General features: G+C 40.4%; 1 protein-coding gene across 1 annotated transcript in view; it reads left to right on the forward strand.

Annotated features, from left to right (window-relative positions):
• The window catches only part of grm5a (glutamate receptor, metabotropic 5a), a 53,561-nt gene that overhangs the window by 11,656 nt on the left and 28,558 nt on the right, over window positions 1–13,347 (forward strand). Inside the window, exons 3-4 of the mRNA XM_060908851.1 lie at window positions 8,080–8,315; window positions 8,589–8,835. Coding sequence (XP_060764834.1) covers window positions 8,080–8,315; window positions 8,589–8,835 — 483 coding nt within the window. The remainder of the gene's footprint in view (window positions 1–8,079; window positions 8,316–8,588; window positions 8,836–13,347) is intronic.

The following is a 13,347-nucleotide window of genomic DNA, read 5'->3' on the forward strand; positions in this document are numbered from 1 at the left end:
GGCAAGACTCAACCCAGAGAAGGAAGTGGCACGCTATGTTCATTGCTCTGTTGATAGCGGGCCTTGCTTGCTGACCGATGAACTAGCTAGTGTTAACCCTCCCTCAAGTTATTTGCCCTGTTGATAGTGGGCAGGGCTTGCTGAGTGATGAACAAGCTTTTTATCTGTAGCCTATTAACTAAAATGGGGCGGGAAGCAGTAATGTTATTCCAACACAGTAGCAGAGACGGTTTCACATAAAGGCAGCAACAGCCACCGTCAACTGGTGTGGTTGGAGTCTTGTTCTCGGACTCGACTCAGAATTTTCTTTAATGACTTGGACTTGAACACTGGGGACTCGAGACTGGACTCGAGGTTTAGTGACTCGACGACAACACTGCATTCAAATTCAAGATGATTTCAGAACACACATCAAAACTCACCAGATGGTGAGTATCTTCACAGGAGATGTTCTGCCAGACATGTAACACATACAGTGTATATTTCTAGCCAGAGAGAGAAGGTAAATTCTTAGGCATGTACTGAATTATGTAAAGAGGTTCTTCTATTCAACTAGATGAGTTTTCACAAATACAAAGCTATAAAATTAAAAAGGGCTTGCCATTATTTGTCACTGGACCTATAGTGGTATAGCAGACTGCTGTCATCACATTATACGGTATGGTAACAGTGTGAATATAACCTTGTTCAGATTAGTTCTTGCTTCCTACTCAAATTATGTCATCTCTGTTTGGGAGCAGAGAAATATGTATCTTGCCTATGCCACCAAGGTCCCATGACTCTTCATTTGTCAGAGGAAAGTGTGGTGCCTTTTATCCCTGGCAGGCTGCAAAGGCGTTAATCCCTCATCTACATAAACACATGCAGGTGTCTGTAGAAATATAACTCAGCAGAACAAAATCTGAGTACGTTCTGCACCATATCTCCAAACAAGTTAGAGAACATGGGGTGGGATAAGAGATGACTATATGTATCATATGTTCATTAACATGTGCGTCGAATTATTTCTTTTGCCATTTAACGAGGGTTGTTATCTGCTTTTCTTTGTTTCTCATTGTTTGTTGTAAAACATGGTAATGGACACTTTGATGTACTCATTAATGCCTTTTGGCTCATGACAAAAAAGGGTTTTTAAGATGTTCCATTCAAATTCATCATCAGTGCTTTTAGAGAGAGGCATTGTGAGAAAAGCCCAAATGTTGTTTACTTTATGCAGAGTGTGAATTTTTAAAGGGTGTCTATTTCAGAAAATGGTGTCATGGATGTTATCCAGACAGCCTGGTTTGACGTAGCAAAGCTGCCATTCATGTGGAGGTGTGTGTATAACAGTCTGTGATGCAGGCTCCAGGCAAATGCTAGGCAGACAAGCTGGGCACACTGAGTTTCTGCCAACATTTCTACTTTGCATGTTGGATTTTATAGAATGTGGCAGAAATGATATTAAAATTGGCCAGTTTTTCAGTGCTCTTTTTTTTTTTTTAATTAAGTGCTGTAGGGGATTGTTTTCCAGAAAGAGAGTAAAACAAAGTGTGGGAGCCAATTCCATTGCCACTGAATTTTGTTTACAGATTTTATTTCATTCTGTCATAACAAGGTTTACTGAAAATCTTCAACTGTAAATGAAAACATTTAATATTGTCATCGTAACTCAACACACAGGGCCTATTTATGTACAGTATTTACGAGCTGCACTACCTCTATTATTCGCAGTTTCAGCATAATGATGTTGGCGATGCAATATAATGGGTGGCATGGTGGTGTAGTGGTTAGCGCTGTCGCCTCACAGCAAGAAGGTTCTGGGTTCAAGCCCAGTGGCCGACGTGGGCCTTTGTGTGTGCAGTTTGCATGTTCTTGCTGTGTCTGTGTGGGTTTTCTCTGGGTGCTCCAGTTTCCCCCACGGTTCAAAGACATGCGGTTAGGTTAACATGGGGTGGCCTTGGGCTGAAGTGTCCTTGAGCAAGGCACCTAACCCCTAAACTGCTTCCCAAGCACTGTTAGCAAGGCTGCCCACTGTTCTAGGTATGTGTGTGTGCTCGTTGCTCACATATGTGTGTTCACTGCTTCAGATGGGTTAAATGCAGAGAGGAATTTCACAAGTGTACATGTGATGAATAAAAGTACTTCTTCTTCTTAATATTTCATTCAAACAAATGCCTTTTTAAAAACCAGCCTGCATAAATGGGCCTTTACGATGCTCCTATTACACCTTTTTGTCAGGTATGCAGGTGACAGACAGATGTAAGAGCAGTAGAAAGTTTGTTGCAGCAAAGCTGGCAGACAAATCCAACTCGGTAATCAAAGGCAGTCATTAAACTGGCAATGGTCAGGCAAGGCACAAACAGGATATCAATAGTAGAGGACCTGGGTTAGGTATGTATGCACATAATTTAGGAGAGGATAAGACTGAGCAGTGAGATGCATGATAGCTGTTGTAGTCCACAGCGACCAAATTTGCTGTGATCTCTGGGAAATGGAGTCTTGAGTGTGAGTGGGCACGGATATGACACTATTACAACTGGATACAATTCAGCTACCCACTAATTAGTAATATGTTAGTTTTGAGCCATTTGTCTAAATCTATCCTGAATAAGAAAAGTAATATTTTATTTTTTATTAGCTGTTATGCAGAGAGAGCCATCAAAGTTTATGGCACAAAGCTATATACAATCTCATAACAGGACATTTTAGAATAAAGGCCTATGTCTGAGGCAGCATTCATTTAAAATATTTTCATCAAAATTGCTCAGATATACTTTGCTAATTATATAGATTGAATACAATTCAAATTTATTTGTATATAATTTTTTAAACAATAGACATTGTCCCAAAATAGCTTTATAGAAATCCAGACGTTTATATTTAGATCCCCAAAGAGCAACCCAGAGGCAACAGCACCAAGAAAAACTCCTTGAGACAACACGAGGAAGAAATTCAAAAGGGAACCTATCCTCACTGGGTGACACCACATAGTGAAATTATACCATTTTAGTATACAATTTTGGAAGAACAAAGTTAAACAGGACTAAGTTTATTGAAAGGATCTAATAATTGTCATATAAAGATGGAAGCGGATGAACGATTGTACAATGTCTTGCAAAAGTATTCATCCCCTTTGGTGTTTGTCCTGTTTTGTCGAATTACAAGCTGGAACTGAAATGGATTTTTTTTTTTTTTTTTTGGGGGGGGGGGGGGGGGGGGGGGTTAGCACCACTTGATTTACACAACATGCCTACCACTTTAAAGGTACAAATTGTTGTTTTATTGTGACACAAACAATAATTAAGATGAACAAACAGAAATCTGGAATGTGCATAGTTATTCACCCCCTTTTGTATGATGTCTGTACACAAGATGTCTGTATAAATCAACTTGTTCTGGAAGGACCCTGACTCTGCAACACTGCTAAGCAAGCAACATGAAAACCAAGGAACCTCCAAACAGGTCAGAGATAAAGCTGTCGAGAAGTATGGATCAGGGTTGGGTTATAAAAAAATATCTCAAACTCAGGGAGCACCATTAAATCCATTATAGCAAAATGGAAAGAATATGGCACCACTACAAACCTGACAAGAGAAGGCCGCCCACCAAAACTCACAGACCGGGCAAGGAGGGCATTAATCAGAGATGCAACAAAGACACCAAAGATAACACTGAAGGAGCTGCAAAGATCCACACTGGAGATGGGAGTATCTGTCCACAGGACCACTTTAAGCCGTACACTCCACAGAGTGGGGCTTTATGGAAGAGTGGCCAGAAAAAAGTCATTGCTTAAGAAAACAAGTTTGGAGTTTGCCCAATAGCATGTAGCAGACTCCCCAAACACATGGAAGAAGATTCTCTGGTCAAATGAGACTGAAGTTGACTTTTTGGCCATCATGGGAAATGCCATGTGTGGCACAAACCCAACACCCTGAGAACACCATTCCTACAGTGAAGCATGGTGGTGGCAGCATCATGCTGTGGGGATATTTTTCATCTGCAAAGCTGGTCAGGACTGAAGGAAAGATGGATGGCACTAAATACAGGGCAATTCTGGAGGAAAACCTGTTTGAATTGGCCAGAGGTTTTAGACTGGGATGAAGGTTCATGTTCCAGCAGGACAATGACCCTAAACATACTGCTAAAGCTACACTGGAGTGGTTTAAAGGGAAACATTTAAATGTCTTGGAATGGCCTAGTCAAAGCCCAGACCTCAATCCAATTGAGAATCTGTGGCATAACTTGAAGATTGCTGTACACCAACGCAACCCATCTAACTTGAAGGAGTTGGAGCAGTTTTGCCTTGAGGAATGGGCAAAAATCCCAGTGACTAGATGTGCTAAGCTAATAGAGACATATCCCAAGAGACTTGCAGCTGTAATTTCAGCAAAAGGTTGCTCGACAAAGTATTGACTTTGGGAGGTGAATACCTATGCACACTCCAGGTTTTGGTTGTTTCATCTTAATTATTGTTTGTGTCACAATAAAACAACAATTTGCATCTTTAAAGTGGTAGGCATGTTGTGTAAATCAAATGGTGCTAACCCTCCAAAAATCCATTTTAATTCCAGCTTGTAATGCGACAAAACAGGACAAACACCAAGGGGGATGAATACTTTTGGAAGACACTGTTAATGCAGGAAGAGTGTTTATTGATAAAAGACGCAGGCTATGCATATACTTCACAAAGTTCTGTGTGTTGTCCAAGTCCTTATATACCGTACACGTGCCGTGATTGCACTTTGATCATGAACAAGTGTATGGTAATTAGCCCTTATGAGCTTGAGTGTGGTGCGCACGTGAGTAGCAGTTCGAGGCACGCCGGCATGCGAGCCAAGCCTGCAGACATGATGATAATAATGCAGATACAACCATGAAAAGGTGGATTTGAATTCAAGAACTGATTATTTACCTTTATTAGTCTAGTGTAATTTGAATCTACAGCTTTCTCCCTCTGTCTTCCAGATTTTAAGAAAAATATATTTTCAAAAATCATGCTGTGTCTCAATGTAATACTAAGCTACAATGGCTTGGCTCCTGTGCAGGATCATTTTTATAACAGGAGCAGTCGGGAGTTATGAAGAAGGCTGACCCAACAGGTCAGTGTGTGGGCTATTGCAGAGCTCACTAGCACACTGTGCTGCAATGTTTCAAGCTCGCCGCTAACACTGCCTTCAGTGTTTTTGCTCACATCGCTTTTGGCTCCAAGGATGGGTTATGAAAGCCTCTCCTTCCTTAGCGAGCGAACAAAAATGATACAAAGACCTCCCACGCTCTGAGTTGTGTAACACCAGAGCTGCAAAGCTTGGAAGTGTTTGAAAAGGCAAAATGAACACAAAATAGTTTTGTGCATATTTGAAAGAGTTGGAAGGCCACAGCCGCATAGCTTCAGCTTCACCTCTGGTTTTCGAGAGTATGAGAGATTTTGCCAGGAAGTCACAACATCTGTATCACCTTCTAAAGTATAGCTTATGATAAAATGATATGGCCGAGTTGCAAAACTCAAAGGGTGGGTGAAATGCCTTATATCTGTATAGTTATGGACAGATAATCTTTTTTAATCAATACAGATGTATGTTTGGGTGACTCGCTAAAACATTACACTGATCAAAGAGATCACTGGCATCATTTACAGATATGAGCCTTAGTATCATCATGTAAATTGCTGATATATTGCCCTTTTCACATTTGGACTGCTGTGGGTTTCACAAATTCCCCCTCTCAGTGTGCAGTATGGTTCTACATCTCACATTCTGTACTGCTGTTCACATTACCATATGTTTTTCTTTCTGTTCTGCCTCCAACCCTGTCCTGCCTTGATTAGCTTGTCTATTTATATGTTGCAGATCCTTTGTCACGTTGTGAAGTTTTATTGTGTATTTAAATAATATTGTCTGGCTTTTTTCATGGTATATCAGATGTATTCCATTCAGCTAGCATGATCTCATCTCATTATCTCTAGCCGCTTTATCCTTCTACAGGGTCGCAGGCAAGCTGGAGCCTATCCCAGCTGACTACGGGCGAAAGGCGGGGTACACCCTGGACAAGTCGCCAGGTCAAGCTAGCATGATATTGAACTCATTGAAGTTCAATATCATGCTTGCTGAATGGAATATATCTGATATACCATGAAAATGCCAAACAATATTATTTATTATTATTACACATTCGATGGACCAATTATAGATTTTACAAAAAGTTAAGAACAGGGGGGTAACTTACCAATATTGAATGCTGATTCTGATCAAATGTAATTCAAAGTTCTGTCAATCCAATGTACATGTACAAAGTCAAAGTTCTAACAAAACTATCAAAATGTTTTATATAAAAATAAAAATGGTACAAGTCCAAAAAGCCTGAACAACAACCCAACTTATATACAAGCTATATTCAGGTTGACAGTTCAAGTTCAAAGTTACTTTTGGTCATAGTTAATTGTTACACTGCAGTTGTTCAAAACAAAAGGGCTTTGCTGAGTGAAGTCCATGAGTGAAGTCCTCTTGTAAAAGTCTCCGTCAGTTTTCCTCACCTCCAAGTAGAACTTTGACAATATTTCTGCTATTGCTCTCTTTTCCAGTTTTTTGGTGTCCTTTGGTATGTTTTTCTCTTGTAAATATGCATGAAGAATATCCAGTGAAGTTTTGGTAGCCTTTCGGGTCTCCAGCACATCTTTCACTTCAAATCTTCTGCTTTTAAGGAAGCAAACCTTGCCACCATGTTTGAGTACAAACTGTCAGTCACTCACTAGCATGGAAGTTTTACATCTCCGACGTGTCTCTTTTCCAGTTTTTCGATGTCCGTTGGTATGTTTCATCTCATCTCATTATCTGTAGCCGCTTTATCCTGTCCTACAGGGTCACGGGCGAGCTGGAGCCTATCCCAGCTGACTACGGGCGAAAGGCGGGGTACACCCTGGACAAGACGCCAGGTCATCACAGGGCTCACACATAGACACAGACAACCATTCACACTCACATTCACACCTACGGTCAATTTAGAGTCACCAGTTAACCTAACCTGCATGTCTTTGGACTGTGGGGGAAACCGGAGCACCCGGAGGAAACCCACGCGGACACGGGGAGAACATGCAAACTCCACACAGAAAGGCCCTCGCCGGCCACGGGGCTCGAATCCGGACCTTCTTGCTGTGAGGCGACAGCGCTAACCACTACACCACCGTGCCGCCCGTTGGTATGTTTTTCTCTTGTAAATATGCATGAAGAATATCCAGTAAAGTTTTGGTAGCCTTTCGGGTCTCCAGCACATCTTTCACTTCAAATCTTCCGCTTTTAAGGAAGCAAACCTTGCCACCATGTTTGAGTACAAACTGTCAGTCACTCACTAGCATGGAAGTTTTACATCTCCAATGTGTCTCTTTTCCAGTTTTTCGATGTCTGTTGGTATGTTTTTCTCTTGTAAATATGTGTGAAGAACATATAATGAAGTTTTGGTAGCCTTTCGGGTGTTTAGCGCGTCTTTAGTTTCAGTTTTCAGTTTATTTACTTATTGCCTAATCCGAGCACTGAATTAACTTCGTCTTCTCTCTTTCCTGGCCGACAAAGAAATGACTGTGCATATGCGCAGCAGAAAAGTTTTGTCATTGGATCTTCGCATGACCTCCGACGTGTGGCGTCGTGTTGTCTTGACAACGTGCAATATTATAACAATATTGCATGCTCATTCTCCATTGGGGAGAGTGGCATAATACATGGAGGATAAGCGATATGATAACAATATTGAATGCTGTCAATAAACCCACTAGAAGGGAACAGAATACATGTTTTTATTCCATGGAAAAAGTTGCCTGTATGTATAATAATGAGTATTATTAAGTTTCAGCCTTGTTTTTCAAATTCAATATTCTGTGTTTCTTGGTTTTGACCCTCAGTCAACTTTTCAGTTGTGTTGAGTATACACACGGGTATCCTTTTCTCACTAAAACACTTTACAAAGACTGATTCATGGAATGATTTTTGGTTTTTCCTGTTGGGACATTGCTGTTTATGTAACTTTATTCCAACTTCAACTCATGTTGTCATAGCCTTTAATTTCACTGCTATCACAATCCTTGTTGCTGCTTTTCTCTGTCTCTCCCTGTAGTGATGGCTGGGCCGATCGCTATGATGTGACAGATGGCTATCAGAAAGAGGCAGCTGGAGGAATCACTATCAAACTGCAGTCTGCTTATGTCACCTGGTTCGATGATTACTACCTGAACCTGCAGCCAGATACGAACCAGCGAAATCCCTGGTTCCTTGAATTCTGGCAGCATCGCTTCCAATGCCAGCTCAAGGGCCACCCACAGGACAACACAAAATATAACCGCACCTGCACCAGTGAGTGTATTTTTAACTTTAGAGTTGAATTGCTTTCAAGCTTTTAAACATTTCATTCCTTTGAATAAAGAAATCTTTTATTACATTTATAATTTTGTGTGGGTTTTTCCCAAATATCTAATTATCTATCATTTTTCCACTCTGTAAAACAGAAAGTGCTGTACATCTAAGACAGATTATCCATTTATCCCATTTCGCCCTATACTGTTTATGAAGTATCCATTAAAGTGAGATGCTTTAAAGAAGTAACACATCTAACATTTCCCTAACCAGAGAAAGAGTCTCTCCGGCTCCACTATGCTCAGGACACTAAGATGGGCTTTGTCATCAATGCTATCTATAGCATGGCTTACGGTCTACACGCCATGCAGAAAGTACTGTGTCCTGGCTATGCAGGTCTGTGTGATACAATGAGACCCATTGATGGCCGCAAGCTTCTCGAATTCCTCATGAGGACCAATTTCACTGGTGTATCAGGAGAGCTGGTGCTATTTGATGAGAATGGAGATTCTCCAGGGAGGTAGGAGCAAAGATTAAGAGAGGTAGGAGCAGAAATTTGACCTGAAATGTGATCAGATCTTCATGTAAGTCCTAAAACTAAAACTAGATAAAGAGTACCCAATATAAAAAATGACACATAAATATGATAGTTCATCATCATCTCATCATCTCTAGCTGCTTTATCCTGTTCTACAGGGTCGCAGGCAAGCTGGAGCCTATCCCAGCTGACTACGGGCGAAAGGCGGGATACACCCTGGACAAGTCGCCAGGTCATCACAGGGCTGACACATAGACACAGACAACCATTCACACTCACATTCACACCTACGGTCAATTTAGAGTCACCAGTTAACCTAACCTGCATGTCTTTGGACTGTGGGGGAAACCGGAGCACCCGGAGGAAACCCACGCGGACACGGGGAGAACATGCAAACTCCACACAGAAAGGCCCTCGCCGGCCACGGGGCTTGAACCCAGACCTTCTTGCTGTGAGGCAACAGCGCTAACCACTACACCACCGTGCCGCCCAATATGATAGTTTTTATGTTAAATTTATTAAGCTAAATTATCCAACATTGAATATCTTTGTTGGAAAAAGTATGTGAACCTTTGACCTTTGCTTTCAGTAACAGCAGCAAAAGCCTTGAGCAGCAATAACTTCAACCAAGCATTTCTGGTAGCTGTTGATCAGTTCTGCAAAATGGGTTGGAGACATTTGAGACCATTTCTCTGTATAAAATCGCTTCAACTCAGTGATGCTGATGGGCTCCTTTGCACGCATTGCTCTTTTTAGATCCTTCCTCAACAGTTCTCTTTGGTTGAGGTCTTGGCCATTATGGACAGCCCATAATTATCGACACCTTTACAGATTTACCAATAATTTTTTTTTTACAAAGGTGCGTTTCAGTTATAACAGTTATTACTGGTTAATTAATCAACCGGAAGACCTCCCCTTGCCCTTTGATCTTGTCATCTGATGACGCAGCTCGTTACCTGAGATGGATTTTTTTTAGCACGATCAGCAATTTGAGAAAAACCTGGATGTTATCATCGCAGGTAAGCATGGTGGAAAGATCATGGACATGTTTTTACTTATCAAATTCACCGATATTTCATGATCTCCTTGTTGAAACCTACTTTGTTTCTTACGCTTTCATTTGACAGTCGCCATTTTGTATCTAAACGCGTGTTTGAGAAGTCATGTGAGGTGTCGATAATAGTGATCACTTTCACCGGTGTCCACCATTATCGACACCCTGTGGAATTAAGTGACATTTACAACTGTTATGGATCGATCTTTGTGTAACGTTGTTGAAGTTGATGAAGTACTTTAAAAAAAATAAAAGTGCTGTGATTTATAATATTTTTTTTTCTGATTCATAACAGAATGGAATGCTTATAGAGTATTTGGAATCCGATTGCAATAAATAGAATTAGAACAGAATTAAATTCCTAGCATATAAAAAATGACATGCTTGAAATATTCAGATTTTTCTATTCCATTCAGAAATTTTTTTTTGCAGTTTGTTGTAAATATCTACCACATATTACAATATCAGTAGACATTTTATATTTTGGTTCGAGGAATGAGATGCGACCTTTGACCTGGATTTTCATGTGGTTACAATGTCAATCGCCTGTTGACATTTATTGGTAAACTACAAAACTAGAAATTAATACAAACAGCAATGAATGATTAACAAAATGTGATCTACGAAAATATTTAGAAAGTGGGTAGAAAGTGGAACATAAAGATTTTCTGACACAGGTTAAACATTATCAGTTCATTTGTTTACAAACATTAGAATTACTTCCTCATTTACGTAAACACCGACATCGATATATTTATATAAAAGGCATTTTGTACTAAATATAAGTCTCTGTAAAACAAATTTTAAATAAAAACTATGTTTTGTTAACTTAATACCACATACCAATTATTTTGTTCTAAATAATCATCTGATGTCAGTAATTGTGGAACAGTGTCGATAACTGTGGACAAAGGTGTCAATACTTGTGGAACAGCATCACGTGATCTGATACGCTAAGTAATTGGGAATCAACTTTTTTTTCCAGTGGAAGTTTGAGTAATTGTTCATACAAATTTACGTATTTAAAGTCTTTTCTAGTTTTGCAATGGCCAAAATATCGTTAAGGTGTCAATAATTGTAGCTGCCGCTTGAGTTCTTCTACTTTAAACATTTCTTTGTAGAGATACAGTGCCAGTCAAAAGTTTGGACACACCTTCTAATTCAGTGGTTTTTCTTCATGCCATTCTTGGTTCAGTGTTTGCCTGATCATACTGTAGCACTCTTGCAGCTCAGGGAATGTGGAACTGCGAGACAGGCTCGACAATGTGCGTTATTTTGAATTTAGAGATCACTTCTCAGTGACTTTATTTTTCTCTTTACTTTTCATACATACACACACGCACACATACATGGCACTGGATAGCATGGTTTTCTCTCTCTCTCTCTCTCTCTCTCTCTCATTGATGGCTTCAGTCTGAAAGAACACAAAAGAAACACAAGCCAGTAATCAAACACAGGTGAAACTCATCACGTGTTGCCTGCTGGTTCTACCTGACTCCTCGCGCTGACACTCAATCATGCCCTCGCTGCTGCTCATACATTCATGAACATTGACACTACTCAATGCAAGAGTGTCCTATACAGTATATCCTCACATACTACCCTGCGGGTCTTTGTGACTTTTTGTGATCTTATTTGCCATGGACTTGGAGTGATTTTTGCTCCTTAGGAAAGTAACAGTGGTGCTGAATTTCCTCCATTTGTATACCTGCTGCCTCACAGTGGATTAGTGGAGGCCAAACTCTTTAGAAATGGAAATCTAGATTTAAGACATACATGAATATCTGAAGACGTTTCACATTTCAGGTCAAATTTATGCTGCATAAATGCAGAAAACTATAAAGGGTTTTATATATATATATATATATATATATATATATATATATATATATATATATACATACATACACAGTGGATATAAAAAGTGTACACACCTCGTTAAAATGATAGGTTTTTCTGATGTAAAAAAATGAGACCACAGTAAATATTTTCAAACCTTTTCCCACCTTTAATGTGACCTATAACCTGTACAATTCAATTGAAAAACAAACAAATCTGTTAGGGGGAAAAACATCCATCCATTATCTCTAGGTGCTTTATTCTGTTCTACAGGGTCGCAGGCAAGCTGGAGCCTATCCCAGCTGACTATGGGCAAGAGGCGGGGTACACCCTGGACAAGTCACCAGGTCATTGCAGGGCTGACACACAGAGACAAACAACCATTCACACTCACATTCACACCTACGGTCAATTTAGAGCCACCAATTAACCTAACCTGCATGTCTTTGGACTGTGGGGGAAACCGGAGCACCTGGAGGAAACCCACGCGGACACGGGGAGAACATGCAAACTCTGCACAGAAAGGCCCTCGTCGGCCGCTGGGCTCGAACCCAGGACCTTCTTGCTGTGAGGCGACAGCGCTAACCACTACACCACCGTGCCGCCCGTATGGGGAAAACATAAAAAATAAAAAACTTACAATAAGCTGGTTGCATAAGTGTGCAACCCTTAAACTAATACTTTGTTGAAGCACCTTTTGATTTAATTACAGCATTCAGTCTTTTTGGGTTCACACCTGTCATCAATTAAAATGACTCTGATTAACCCCAAATAAAGTTCAGACATTTACTCAGTTGCCTCATCCAGCAAAAGCCAGGGTTCACGGAGAGCTTACAAAGCATCAAAGGGATCTCATTGTTGAAAGGTATCAGTCAGGAGAAGGGTACAAAAAAATTTCCACGGCATTAGATATACCATGGAGCACAGTGAAGAAAGTCATCAAGAAGTGGAGAAAATATGGGACAACAGTGACATTACCAAGAACTGGACATCCTTCCAAAACTGATGAAAAGACAAGATAAAAACTGGTCAGGGAGGCTGCCGAGAGGCCTACAGCAACACTGAAGGAGCTGCAGGAATTTCTGCCAAGTACTGTTTGTGTACTACATGTGACAACAATCTCACATATTCTCCATATGTCTGGACTATGGGGTAGGGTCGTAAGATGGAAGCATTTCCTTACAAAGAAAAACATCCAGGCCCAACTAAATTTTGCAAAAAAAAAAAAAAAAAACATCAACTCTCCCAAAAGTATGTGGGAAAATGTTATGGCCTGATGAAACCAAGGTTGAACTTTTTGGCCACAATTCCAAAAGGTATGTTTGGCACAGAAACAACACTGCACATCACCAAAAGAGCACCATACCCACGGTGAAGCATGGTGGTGGCAGCATCATGTTTTGGGGTTGTTTTTCTTCAGCTGGAACAGGGACTTTAGTCAAGGTGGAGGGAATTATGAACAGTTCTGAAGGTTTTGGGTCAATTTTGGCCCAAAACCTTCAGGTGTTTGCTAGAAAGCTGAAAATGAAGAGGAATTTCATCTTTCAGCACCACAATGACCCCAAGCATACATTGAAATCAACAAAAAAATGGCTTCACCA

This window comes from Neoarius graeffei, chromosome 25 (genome assembly GCF_027579695.1).
Source record: "Neoarius graeffei isolate fNeoGra1 chromosome 25, fNeoGra1.pri, whole genome shotgun sequence".
Lineage (NCBI taxonomy): Eukaryota > Metazoa > Chordata > Actinopteri > Siluriformes > Ariidae > Neoarius > Neoarius graeffei.